Source organism: Megascapheus bottae, chromosome 17 (genome assembly GCF_031878675.1).
Source record: "Megascapheus bottae isolate mThoBot1 chromosome 17, mThoBot2.hap1, whole genome shotgun sequence".
In the NCBI taxonomy this organism is placed as follows: Eukaryota; Metazoa; Chordata; class Mammalia; order Rodentia; family Geomyidae; genus Megascapheus; species Megascapheus bottae.
Window position 1 is genome coordinate 1,295,374 of NC_143525.1, and position 14,221 is coordinate 1,309,594.

General features: G+C 42.1%; 1 protein-coding gene across 7 annotated transcripts in view; it reads left to right on the plus strand.

Annotated features, from left to right (window-relative positions):
• Kiaa0753 (KIAA0753 ortholog) overlaps nucleotides 1–14,221 on the plus strand; it is a 66,129-nt gene that overhangs the window by 35,094 nt on the left and 16,814 nt on the right. For 6 of the 7 annotated variants that reach the window (XM_090349352.1, XM_090349351.1, XM_090349350.1 and 3 more), the window contains exons 8-14: nucleotides 4,974–5,206; nucleotides 5,695–5,861; nucleotides 7,256–7,375; nucleotides 8,416–8,505; nucleotides 9,646–9,735; nucleotides 12,536–12,614; nucleotides 13,450–13,533. In XM_090349352.1, coding sequence (XP_090205478.1) covers nucleotides 4,974–5,206; nucleotides 5,695–5,861; nucleotides 7,256–7,375; nucleotides 8,416–8,505; nucleotides 9,646–9,735; nucleotides 12,536–12,614; nucleotides 13,450–13,533 — 863 coding nt within the window. The remainder of the gene's footprint in view (nucleotides 1–4,973; nucleotides 5,207–5,694; nucleotides 5,862–7,255; nucleotides 7,376–8,415; nucleotides 8,506–9,645; nucleotides 9,736–12,535; nucleotides 12,615–13,449; nucleotides 13,534–14,221) is intronic. The other variant, XM_090349353.1, reaches the window with a different exon arrangement.

Sequence of the window (14,221 nt, forward strand, 5' to 3'; positions counted from 1 at the left end):
ATTCTCCTATTTTCTAAGTGCTAATGATTGATCCCAGGCCTTTGTGCATATAAGGCAAGTCCTCTACCACTGAACTACACTCTCAGCTGGAGAATATAATGGGAGAGGAAGGTCATGGGTATATGTTTGTTCAGATGGAATGAAGTGTTTTGCTTTTTTTGTCTTCGAAGTAGTTTTATCATTTTATGTTTCCACCAACAGTGTATGAAGTTTTTCCCTATGTCAAAACTGGGAAGATACTTTCCTAGAAATTTTTATTTTCTTTTAAACAAAGATCTAGATGACCTAGCACTATTGGTTAAAAAAGATTATTTTTTCCCCTAAATGATATGTAGTGCCACTTCTGTCAGAAATTAAGTGTCCTTATATGTGTGTGCCAGTTTCTTGACCCTCAGCTGTCTTCTGTGATTTAAGCATTGCTTTCTCATATCACTGCTGAACCTCAATTATTCTGTTTTTGCTCTAGTCATCTCTGTGTGTGCACATGGGAGTGCGTGCGCGTGCACACACACACACACACACACACACACACACACACACACACTCTCAAACCTAAAAACCCAGGGCCTTATACATGCTAGGCAAGCACTTTGCCACTGTGCTATATCCTCAACCCTATATCTACTAGAATAGCTTTTCACACCCGTTCTTTCTTTATGTTTCTTGGCTAGTTTTTTTGTTTTGTTTTGTTGTTTTTCAATTTTGATTTCTAGAAAAGAGACAAAATATTTTCTAGGCTGGCCTCAGATTTTTGTAGCTAGGTACTCTACCACTGAGTTGGTATGATCTCAAATATTTAACCCTTCTGTCCCAGCCTCTCAGATGCTGGGTAACAGTCATGTACCCTATAAAGCTTTTAGTGTTTTAGCTAAGCTAATTTTGATCCTTGGTATTTTTATAGAATTATAGAATCAAAATTGTTAATTTCCGTGAAGTGTGTATTAGAACTTTGATGGGGAATGGGTATCTTATAGTATTGAATTTTTGAATCCACAAACAGGCTATATCTCTCCATTTTATTTTTAGGTTGTCTTCAAAGCATCCCAATAATCTGTGTATATATGCATGTGTGGTCTTGTTCATCCTTCATTAATCTGTTCCTTGGTATTGATAAGTGTGTGTGTGTGTGTGTGTGTGTACAAGCATGTGTGCATGTGTGAGTTCATATACATACTGCTACTGGGCCTCCTACCCTCATACTCTCAACTTTTTTCTGTTCACAGCTGGCACTCTCCCACTTTAGATACAGTTTCACTTTCAGCTTTTTGTGGGGTAATTAGAGATATGAGTCTCAAATTTGTCTGCCCAGACTGGCTTTTAATCTCAGTTCTCAGATTTTAGCTTCTTGAGTTGCTGAGATTGTGTGATCCACCTACAAATTGAAAATTCATTATAGGAGCAAATATAGGAAGGCCAGAAGACAAATGGGAAGATGTAGACAAGAAAACCAAAATGCTAGATCTAGCTCAGTAGGTTTATGATCCTAGGTTGACTTCATCACTCTGAATTTTAACGTTTTATCTGTCAAAGGGAGATAATTTTCCTTTGTTGTAAGTAGCAGACTCCATCATTTCTGTGTGCTTTGCAGATATATTATTTGAGTTCGTAATAATATCCAGTTGTTAAAAAGGCAAGATCATGTCAGGCCCTAACATGATAATCAATGAGTTTTATGAGCATGAGATATAGGAAGCTTCCTTTCTCTGGACAGTGTGTCTGTGTGGGAAATAATCCCTGACAGTGAGAGTGAATTGGCCAAGCCCTGTCAGAGGATGAGGCTCTACTAGTTGTTCTCCTTATTACATTGAGCAGAACCCTGGACTATATTTTCTTGCTATTTCCTGAGAATCTTAGTAATTCTGCCCTGCCTGCCTTGAATTATGTCATGCTGAGGCTCAATCAAGATGGTGAATATGAATTAGTGTCTCAGTGGAAAGTGTGCAAAATTGAAGCATGATAACAGCCATCATTATCATCATCAGTTGAATTGTGGTTTTAGCTAACTGCTTTGAAAGTTAATATGTTTACTCACGAGAATATGGTACCTTTTGTTTATATTTCTTGTTCTTAAGATCTGTATGTCAGAAGGCCATTTTTTTTTCTGTTTGTGTTTTAGATACCACTCTAATTCCTCATTCTGACTTTCTAAGGTTCATCCTCCCCTACCCCCCCAGTCCTTCTACCCACCCACTAAAAATGTCATGGGAAGCCACATAGATGATATGTCTTTGTGCCTTCTTCAATTGGGGTATGGGATTGAGACTATGTGATTAAGTCTGATTGGATCAACTGTTGTGATTTACATAATTGTTGGCTGGTACAAGTTTTATGGCTTCTAAAGTATTCTTGCAGTAGTTGATTGATTGCATTAGTGTCACTTGTAAAAGGTAATTCAGTAGTGGCTCCCTCTCTGCCATCAGCAGTGTCCTCATTCAGCTGTCCCTGAAACTACTGCATTTGCATTCTAATTAATACAGAGCATAACCGTAAATATGTCCGCACCTGAAGGTCAGAGTTGTATAAGTAAATTACAGATTAAGGATTTACTCTTAGCTTCTTTGATTGTGGTTATTTTTTTCCTTGCTGTGTAACTTCTGCGGTTTGACAAACCTGTGGCCAAAGAAGTGATGCAGGGAGCCAGACCTTTGACTTTGCTGCTAAAGAAGTTAGAGTGGAGTTTTCCATTGGCAATGCCTTTGGGATTGGAACTCAGAACCTTATATTTGCTAGGCAGGTACTCTATCACTTGATCCTTGCCCTCAGCAAGTTTTCCTTTGATGGTGGAATAGTCTAGGCACGTAGAAAGGAATGCCAATAATAAGCACTGTGTTTTTGCCTTATTTGCTCTGGGACTTTTTTCTTTTCTTTTTTTTATTTTATTTTCGGGGCAGTGTATAAAGGGGTTACAGTTACATTCACCAGGTAGTAGGTGCATTACTTCTCACACATTGATGCCCCTTCTCATGTTTTTGTCCCTATTTCCCTCCCCCTACACCCGCCCTCTCAATCATCTTGTTTTCTCCCCCTTCCCTTTCTTATTTCAAATAAACATATATACAATATACCAGGTAACAAAGTCAGATATAGTAACAATATGAGATTAACCAAAGGGCAACAAAAGAGAAGAGAAATAATAGTACATTAAGAACAACAGTCACATAAGATAAAGCTCTTGTTTCCATATCCTAGAGATCCTTTCATTGAGTCTCATCCTATATGACCTTATGTACCTAGGTTTGAGCTATCGTAATTCTGGGACATTTTTTTTTTTTTTAAAAGTGACTGATAGAGTTGAAGTCCCTTTGATATATTTTCTTCATTTCTTTTCTTTTCCTTTTTTCTTTCTTTCTTCCTTTCCTTTCCCCTCTCTCTCTCTCTCTCTCTCTGTCTCTGTCTCTGTCTCTTTCTCCCTCTCTCCCTCCCCCCATTTCTCTTTCTTTTACCAGTTCTGGGGCTTGATCTCAGGGTCTGGGCTCTGTCTCTGAGCCTCTCTGTGCTCGAGTCTAGCAGTCCACCACTTGAGCCACAGTGCCGCTTCTGGCTTTTTCTGTGTATGTGGTACTGAGGAATCAAACGCAGGGCTTCATGCATGCTAGGCAAGCACTTTACCACTAAGCCACATTCCCAGACCTCATATAATTTCTCACTCTTAGAGGTTGCTATTACTATACTTAGAGCCTGTTTTTTTTATGTATTTGTACTGCTAATGTCTACCTATAAGCAATATGAAGTATTATTTTATGCTTCATTTTACACTATGTACAGTCTTGCAGTTTTCTTCCTTTCCACTTGTGTTTGTAGGTTTGTTTATACTTATAAGTTATTTCTATTTTATTCTATTTTATCTTTTATTCGTAGTGCTGATGCTGGGGTTGAACCCAAGGCTTCAAATATGTTAGGTAAAACACTTCAGCAGCCCTAGCCCTAGCCCAGTGAATTCTAGATTTTTAATTTAACTCAGTCTCCCTTACATGAATATACCAAAGTTTATTTTTCAGTTCTTTTTTTGGTGGGTGGGTGGTGGGGGCAGTCCTGGGGCTTGAACTCAGGTCCTGGGTACTGTCCTTGGGCACTTTTTGCTCAAGGCTAACACTCTACCACTTGAGCCACAGCACCATTTTCTACTTTTTCTGTGTGTGTATGGCACTGAGGAATTGAATCCAGAGCTTCATGTATACTAGACAAACACTCTACTATGCTCCTGGCCCTTAATTGTTCTTATTTAACACTGGGTTTCTCCCAGCTTTTTGACTCTTGGTATGTAGATGAGACAAGATTTTGTTGTGCTGATCAGGCTTGTTCAGAATTCCTGGGGTCAAGTGATCCTCCTCCTTTAGCCTTTTGAGTAACTGGGAATATAGGAAATGCCTCCATGCTCTCTAGATTTTTTTTTTTTTTTGCTTTTGTAAACAATGACAATGGGAAATAATCTCTGTGTTTTTAGCTTCCTGTATATCCTGTATATACAGGTGTTCCTCTAGGCTTTGTGTGTACAGATAGTGGCTAGACTATAGTGTAGAGGTCTTCAGCTTTATCAGAGCAACAAGCTGCCTCCCTGAGTAGCTGGGCCAGTTGACCCTGCATAGTTTGTGAGCATACTTGTTTTGCCCACCTAATCCTCCCAGGGTTGTCATATTTAATCCCCTTCCCCAACTCTAATGGATAAGAAAGGGAATCTCATTGCTGTTTTTCACCTATCTATCTATCTATCTATCTATCTATCTATCTATCTATCTGTTGTAAGACTTGAACTCTAGGCCTAGATGCTATCCCTGGACTCTTCAGCACAGGGAGTCAACCATGATGCCTGCAGGCCTGCTTATCAAGTTACATAGTGTTTATAAGAAGAGCCGCAAATTTGGCCACAGACCACTTGGTTTCCAGCAGCACTAGAACTGTTACACATGATCATTCTCACCTCTGAATTTTGAATAGAATTTTCTTCTGTTTATTCTTCTGACATGTTTGTGTAGATAAGTGTCAGCCAGATACAGAGCTTCCAATGAGTTGGAGGTTGGAGAATGAGCTTGATGAGTTTGATGCTGATATTTTTCCGGAGGACAACCCATGTATTCTGGATCACAAAACAAACTACAAAGATGATGCACTGACCCTGGCAAAAACAGCAGCAGTGAAAAAGAAGCCTGTAAATGAGAAGGTTCCATTTAGAAAGAAAGATACTGTGGAGCCAGCAAGACAACAGCAAGTATGAAACAATTCTTTTCCTTTGGCACTTTACCCATAGTTGTTCAAGCAAGGGGAGGACCAGCATTGTTTTCTCTCTCTCTTCGTATGTGTGTGTATACAAGCCTACATGTATGAGCATGCTGGTACTGGGACTTGAACTCAGAGCATGGATAACTGTCTGTGAGCCTTTTTGCTCAAGGCTAGAATTCTACTTGAGCCACTGCTCCACTTCTGGGAGATAATAAAAACTGGGGGCTTTAGTTAGAAAAACTATAAATAAACAAAATGTATGTGAGGGCAGTAGAGCCAGGGATTCCGTTTCTACTTCTCCTCCTCCCTTTCCCCCCCAGGATTGCCTCTGTTTATTTTATATCTTGTCCAGATTGTTGCCGTTGTGCCCCTGTGAGGTTTTGCTGAATAAATAACTAGAGGCACTTAGGATTCTGATGAGTAAGAGTTTGAACACAGTGCCCTTGATACTGTGTAATTCATATTTACCTTTTATAGGGACTCCACAAAACCGAAAGAAGTAAACCAAACCAACCTCATAGCATAAGCAGGCTGCAACAGACCACAGTCTCATCCAGATTAAAAATGAACAGACAGCCTGTGAAGGACCAGAGGACGCCTTGGATACCTCCCAATCCTACATCCCCACCGGCGTCTCCTAAGTGGTAGGTAAAATCAAGGGTGTGAGTTTGAATATATGTTTTTATTTTTCTTCCACACTTCAAAGGTGGCATATACTTTAGAGCAAATGAACCAGCAATCTGAATTCTTCTCATAAAGGAATGCTCATTTGGGCAGCAGTATATGAGAAATTTTAGCCCAGAAGTGTGTCATTCAGTTTTCTGAATTACTGTGGTTGGTAAGGCCTTCCATGGGACTTCTTCTTCATGATTGTGTCTCATTGCAGGGAAGATCACGAGCTTCCCTATCTGTTTTTCCTCAGTATATTATAGTTACTTGAAGCCAAACACTGTGTGCGTGTGTGTGTGTGTGTGTGTGTGTGTGTGTGTGTGTGTGTGTGTACATACAATGCATAAAGGTACTTATCGATCTGTTTACCAACTAGTGAGAGGCTAGACCACAAAATCTCGTATGTACTGAAACTTGAACTCAGGGTCTTTTGTTGTCTCTTAGCTATTTCTGCTCAAGACAGGCATGCTGCCACTTGAGCCACACCTCTACTTCCAGGTATTTGCTAACAGCATTATCCTTATTCCTGAAATAGAGAATGGGAAAGCTGCTATCCCATAGGGCTAGAGGGAAAGTATTGTCCTAGAGAAGTGGGGTTCTGTCAGGAAATAGTCTTTTGAAGACTTGGTAAAGAGGAGCTTAGTTGTGGTGGTTCAGTTGTTATTGCCAACGCAGTAGACAGAACAAGGAGATAGAACAGACAGCAGTAATGTGAGGAAGCAGGGAAAGAGTTAGTGGCCTTTGGGGCCTGCAGAGGCAAAGTGAATAGCCTACCTTGATGGATTCCCATGACCACAGTGGTTGGGTCAGCCCTCACAGCAAAGCAAGAGAAACAGTGCTGCAGCTTAAGTCTGCTAATGTAGCAGAGCTGTGCCCACAATCAGGGTGTAGCGTCATGTGCTTTTTGTTGTTGTTGTTTTTATTACAGTGATTTCTATATATGTGAATATTAGTACAGACACATGAGTTCTGTTGGTAAGATTGAAAACCTCAGTGGGTTAAAGTTTGTATCACAAACCAAGTACATAGCAGGTTGTATAACACCCTTGGAAAGTTATGCATGCCCAGTGGGCAGATATGAGGCTTCCTGGGCCACAGTGCTGTGTTAGGTTAGGGAATACTACATGGAATATTATTAGTGATGCAAATTTCTATGCCCATCTCTGACATGTTTTCATTTGAAGTGCCTCTTTGGAGCTCAAGGAACTCCCCTTTGACACTGAACTTGAGTGTCTAAGGAGGGCATCCCTGCTCTTCATGTTCAGCTTCCAGTGTGGTGGCTCCATGGTGGCTATCAGCACCGCTCTAACGCTTGTCCCGCTGGACATGGCGTGATGATCACAAAAGAATCCTTTTCCATTTTGTACAGTGCTGTGTGGTTGAAGGTGAAGCCGAGCCCCAGAGATGCCCCCAAAGAACAGTCCTTCCAGCACGAGGACAGCCAAGATGGATGTAACGTGAGAGAGGCTGTCCAGCATGGAGCAGATAGGTTTGTGCTGATAGTTTTCAGATCTCTGAAAAGGAAAGGACTCCTTCTAGACTGGAACTGTCTTGTCTTTCCTATGTCTAAAGTTGATTATTTAAAATGTCAATAACTCAGTTTTTAGCTATCAAGGAAGCCCCTCTTTTATTTCTTACTTCATACATTCAAATATTGCATATATGTCAGTTGCTCATTTTTTTCATGGCACAGTTATGAAGTCGATGGGGACTTCTTTAAAAGGGTATATAAGACCTAAACCTAGGCTTTGCCTAATTACAGCCATCAGGAAAGACACGTAATGAGCTATAATTTAAGGTACAGTCTGATATGTACCCTAAGAATTGAGAGAGTTTTGAACAGGGAGAGCTTTCTTCTTGTTGCGGAGAGCTAGGCTCACTGAGGGCAGTTGAAATCAAACTAAGACTAGCAGGATTTCAGTATGGAAGGAGCTGGATGGTGAGAGCATTCCAGGGAAAGAGCAATGGGAACAGCTTGCTGTATATTTGTGTGGCTGAAATTACTTCTGCAGTTAGAGGAGCAAGCATGAAAGTGGGTCATTAGGACTAAAGGCCTAGCTCAGTTGTAGAACACTTGCATAACATGTACTAGGCCCCAGGTCAGTTCCTGCCAGGGACTAGTCTGATACTGTTCACCAAAGCCCTCTTATATACACTACATTTGTTTTGAGTTAAGTTTTCCCTTTTGTTTTTATTTGACTTCACTGTGCCTACATGGGGGACCTTTTGTTTGTATAAACTTAAAGGACTCCTTACAACTAGCCCTTAGTAGCTAGATGCTGGTGGCATGAAAAAGAAGTCCTAAGTGATGGCCCAGCTCTCAAGAGTATTTGTCCACAGACCTTAATGTTGTACATACCAACTCAAAGCCTGTGGATGTGGAAGTCTCTTTTTGAGGGACAGGATTTAGAAAGCTTTATGGTTATACAGTCGTTAATGGGACAAAACTGAGGTTGGGGTGGAGCCAGGGGTCCCTCATACTCTCTTTCTGTGCTTAGAGACCTAATTGACTCTTGTACTGACTGTTAGGCTTGCTTGGCTTGATGCTGAGGCTTCTAAAAGACTGGATGAACTAGAAGAACCAAAGGCCAAAGAAATGGATAGGAATCAAAAAGAGAGGTAAATATTTATTTTTTTGTTGTTTTTGTATATTTTTATTTTGTTTTATCATTAGTAGTGGGACTTGAACTCAAGGCCTGGGCACCATCTCTGAGCTTTTTCACCCAAGACTGGCACCATTTGCACCATAGATCCACTTCTTGATTTCTGGTGGATAATTGGAGTTAAGGGTCTCATGGAACCAGGAGTTTGGCCTAGTGGTAGAGTGGTTGCCTAGCTGGCATGAAGCTCTGGGTTCGATTCTTCAGTACCACATACACAGAAAAAGCCAGAAGTGGTGCTGTGGCTCAACTGGTAGATCACTAGCCTTGAGAAAGCTCAAGAACAGTGGCCAGGCCCTTCCCCCCACCCCCACAAAAAAAAAATAATAATAAGGGTGTCATGGACTGTTCTGCCTGGGCTGGCATTGAAGTACAATCATCAGCCTTCTGAGTAGCAAGGATTACAGGCATGAACCACTGGCACTTGGCTAAATATTTGTTTCTGAGATAGAAGACATTACTTAGGCTCGTTTCTATATCATCCTGCTCTTTTTTTGCTTTGTTTTTGTTTTTGTTTTTTTTTTTTTGCCAGTCCTGTGCTTGAGCTTAGGGCCTGAGCACTGTCCTTGGACTTTCTCAAGGCTAGAGCTCTACCACTTGAGCCTCAGCACCACTTCCGGCTTTTTTCTATGTATGTGGTACCAAGGAATCGAACCCGGGTCTTCATGCATGCTAGGCAAGCACTTTAACCACTAGGCCAAACTCCCGGCCCTGTTTTGTTTTTGTTTCTATGCCAGTCCTGGGGGCTTGAACTCAGGACCTATGCTGCTGCTGAGCTTCTTTTACCACTTGAGCCACAGCACCACTTTGGGCATTTTAGGGAGGTAGTTTATTGGATATGAGTTTCATGGACTTTCCTGCCCAGCCTGACTTTGAATCACGATCCTCAGATCTCAGCCTCCTGAGTAGCTAGGATTACAAGTGTGAGCCACCTGGCCATCTTTTAATAATGCATGCAGATTATTTAGGTGTAGCCAAGTTTTCATACCTGAAAGACTCCCTAAATACTGTAGGGCCCACCTGGGTAGTAACTGCATTGGAGCCAAGATTAGTACCTAATGGATCCTAACTCGAAGTGACTTTTTATACTGTCCTTTAGACTTGTCTGGCTTAATGCTGAAACTTCTCGAAGAGCAAAGGAACTGGATAAACTGAAAACTGAAGAAATTGAAAGACTCCAAAAATTAAGGTATCCTTCTAAGGAAAGATAGGGGGTGCTGTTCTGATTGGTCCAGGTAGGTTTAACAACCAGCCTGGATTTTGTGGTCTGGCCTCTCACCAGTTGGTAAACGGATCTATAAGTACCTTTATGCATTGTATGTACATGATACAATATTTTTGCTAGTAAATACTTTGTGACAGTTTAAGAATTGCAAAAATACCTGCAGTGGTGGTACTTATTTGTATGACTCTCAAGATATTTTACTCTGACTCTATGCCAGTCCTTCTAAGGTAGGGAGGTTGGTAGATATGTATATTCTGTTCTTAGGAGTAAACATGTGGCTTTTTTCACACAGTCTAAGGTTTTCCATAATAGTCCCTCCCCCACCACTCCCAACCAGGGACATGAAAAAGTACACTAAGGCTTAGTGACCTACAGCTGCTACACTTGACTAATTTTTCCAGCTCAGATGGGCATTCACCCTGCAACCAGGTACAAAAATCACACACTGGAACATCGGCACATTCTGTCTCCATTTAGGACAGCATTCAATCCCAGTTACATGGGCTGTGGTTCTGTCCTTAGAGGATCAAGACATCCATGCTTGTAATTTCAAGTTCCTCTCACCTCAGCTGTCTGCATAGAGCCACCATGCAGCACCATGTGTGCATGTACTCATCTGAGATAGGCTGTAGTAGACTCCATTCCATGGTCATCTATACCAGAGGTGCAACCTCAGATTGGGCTAATATTTGATTCTGTGACTCCTATCCACTTTCTTCTAGGTAACAAAAGCTTAGTTCTCTGCACCTAATCTTTTGTGTGTTTCTAATTGAAAAAATAAGCCTGCATATAAATGGACATACAATCCATACTATACAATGTACACCTATGGCACCACCTCCTTAGAAATGGTGTGTATGCGATGGGAACTCAGTTATGGTACTCAGCTATGTACCATTGGTTCCTGAGAGGCAGCACTGGCCTGATTCCTCTGTGAGTCTTTTCATTACCTGTTCACAAGTCTGCCACCGTGTTTGTATCTCTAGCAATGTACTATTCAACTTGGACAACTGAGAGGCACAAATAGCTGAACAAAGAAAGCGGCAGTGCTGCTGCTATTAGATGAAGACTTGAGGGAAAACAGGTTGCAGATTCTAGATCACAGTCTGACTTCTAAGAACTCCATCCTAGAAAATGAGTGAAAGATGGGCCTGGTGCCTTATACCTATTATCACAGCTACTCAGGAGATGGAGAGTGGGAGGATCAAAGTTCAAGGCAAACCGGGAAAAAGTAAGATCCTGTCTCAAGCCAAGTATGGTTGTACACACTTAGAATTTAGGAGGCCTTAGGAGGCTCACAGTCTGAGGCCACACTAGACCTATCTGGGAAAAAAAAAAAGTAAAAAGGGCTGGTAGTGTTACTCAAGTGGTAGAGTGTTTGCCTAGCAAGCATGAGGTCTTGAGTTCAAACCCCAGTACTGCGAAGAGAGATGAGTGAGTTCTGGCAGAACTCACAATGTGGTAGGGCTTACCACATTGGAGGGGCTATAGATAACCAAGTCCACTGAACTTCCACAAAAAGCCTGCTGAAGAGAGGTTGTCCTGTCATGTTCTCCTCTTCATTCCTTCTCTTCAGTCTTGATTTGCTTGCTTGTTTTACTGGAACATGCTTAATTTAGCTTGTTGGTTTCCCTTGTTTGTTTCAAGAACAGGGTCTTACTATGTAGTCCACACTGGTGGTGAAGTTTTACTACTTCTGTCTCAGCCTCTTGAGCCCTGGGGTTACCGTTGTGAACTACCTGCTGTGTTTTAATTGAGCTTTTTAAGAAACAATGAATGAGAGCCAGGTGGGATGGGACTCAGCCATAATCCCAGCACTGGAGGATCAATAGTTCAAGGCTAGCCTGAGCCACGTACCTAACCCCTACCTGAAAAACAAGACAAAACGAAAGAGAAAATGGGAAATAAAGGACTTTTCAACCTTGTCAAGTTTAAAAATACCCCTTCCTATTCTACTCTCTTATTTGTAATGTTATATACCTAGTATATCAGCCAAACTGGGAATACATTTTTTTTTTTCCTTATACTGGAGCATGAACTCAATGCCACACACTTTTTATTTTTTTGGTAGGTCATGGGGCTTGAACTCTGCCTGGGCGCTGTCCCTGAGCTCTTCAGCTCAAGGCTACCACCTTACCTTTGAGCCAAGCCTCACTTCCCATTTTCTAGGGGTTAATTGGAGATAAGAGTCTCAGGTCCATCTGTGCCCGGGCTGACTTTGAACCTTGATCCTCAGATCTCAGCCTCCTGAGTAGTTAGGATTACAAGCGCAAGCCACTGCACCCGGCCTACTTTCAGATTTTTGATGCTTAATTAGAGATAATTGTTTTGGTTTTGTTTGATTGTTTTTTGCCAGTCCTGGGGCTGGTATTCAGGGCCTGAGAACTCTCCTTGGGCTTTCTCAGGGCTAGTGCTCTACCACTTGAGCCACAGCACCACTTCCAGCTTTTCTATGTATGTGGTGCCAAACCTGTGTCTTCATGCATGCTAGGAAAGCACTCTTACCACTAGGCCAGACTCCTGGCCCAGAGATAAGAGTTTCATAAATTTTTCCACCCCGGCTGGGAGCTTGTTGGACATAGAATCTTGGCCTCACTCAGCCTAGCGCTGAGGGCCCTGTGCAGGCAGTGCAGCTTTAAAAACACTGGTTTTATGATCACTTGCTCTCCTTTCAGCCGGTTTGTTGAATAAATACGCAGTGTAATATGTTTTTGATTGTGATGCTAATTGCTTCTGACATGAAAATTTTCCATTTTCCAAACAGTGTTTCAGCCTCCCAGCTAGCGGACCAAGTAGAGGAAGCTGTACTGGAGCGTCTGAAACCCCTTTTGGTCAGGGCCCAGGTAATCCAGCTCTCCCATTTGCCTGCCCTGGGAAGGCATAGGGTACAAAGAGCTGCTCCACGGCTGCTGGAGGCTGCAGTGCATAGCATGGGCTCGGTGCTGCTTGAGCCCCTTTGGCCACTCCCAGACCACTGTGCACCACCAGTGCAGCCTCTGCTTTGGGGACAAGAAGTGGGGAAAAGTCTTCATTCTGAACTCCTAGTGGATAGATGCTATTGGCAATGTTTGTGTTCAGTTAGCTCCTCCCATTATAATGTCTTCTCTCACCTCTGGGGCTTGGAATGATTCGCTCTATTTTAGAACAAAGGAGGGATTTGGCTAGTTGTACATAAACCAGGGCTTTCTCCAAGATGAAATCACATGCAGTGTCACCAAGGGTGTGCGCCACTCTTCTGAAGGCAATAGGCTAAGTTCTGCAGCAAGACCCTGGTCCACCCTAATGAGAGAAACTGTCACATTGAGTAAATAATAGAAGAGGCTGCAGGACAGCTTAGAGACTTAAGTGGAATGAAGGGCCTTCTGGGTCCCTGTACAGACCTCTGACCTTCTGCATTTGTAGGCTAAGAAGAGTTGAGTTAAAAGCACACACCTACTTTGGCAGTGTTTACAAAGTTAGTAGAGGATGGGGGTGTGGGAGCACACATGAGCCGAAAGCATCATGTGGCATTTATTTTCATGAAGACAGAGTGCTTTAATTCTGCAAAAAAGAAAAGCCTAATACAGGTAGAGCTGACGAATAGTTCCACACAGCAGCTATTTTGGTAACATGGCTCGTTTGTACTAATGTGAGTTGTGAGTTTTTATGATCCATAAATCTATTTGTCCGTTTTAATAGAGAGTTAATTCTTCTATGGAAGCAAGTACTCATTCGAAGGATCATCTATCACTGAATGAAGCAGTAGCTCAGCCTGCAGAGCAGGTGCGTGTTCTTGGTATTCTGCTATTATTATGTGATCATGTCTCCAGTCAGAGGAAAATGATATGCAAATTACTTTGCAAACACTACATTATCCTGCTCAAGGAGAGTGAAAATTATTTTCCCTATCTGGCATGTTCTTTGGATGTATATTTAGCGTTATGAGTTAGATCAGCCTCGCAGATAGCACACAGACACTCTTAGAGAGTCCCGGTTTTTGTCTCATCTCTGTCCGCATGACAGTGTATGGGTGCACTCTGTCACTGAATGGCCTGCAGCAGAGGAACGACTGCCCTAGTTTCACTCATTACTGGCCTAATTTCCTTTAGTCTTGGGGCCTAATAGTTTGGTTACACATGCATATTTCGAGAGCCTGGCGTATGACCAGCAGAGAAAAGAGAGAGTCCAGAAAAGAAAGAGAAATAAAAAGCTCGTAAAGTGTCCAGCCTTTGGAGGACTTGGCTTACTGTTTGGAGGCTGTGATTACCTTGTTTGGTTTAGGCGTTGGAGTGGAAAGTAAAAGTTGCCTCCACTTCCCCTTGCACAGGTTGCACAATGTTCATTGCATTGATTGCTCAGAAGAAAGGGCAGGGCCTGGTCTAAATGCTTCAGAGAAGGAAGTGGGGATGAGCTTAGGGATGGGAAGAAAACAGATTTCTAGAATTTGTCCCTGTTCTGCTTAAATACTTAA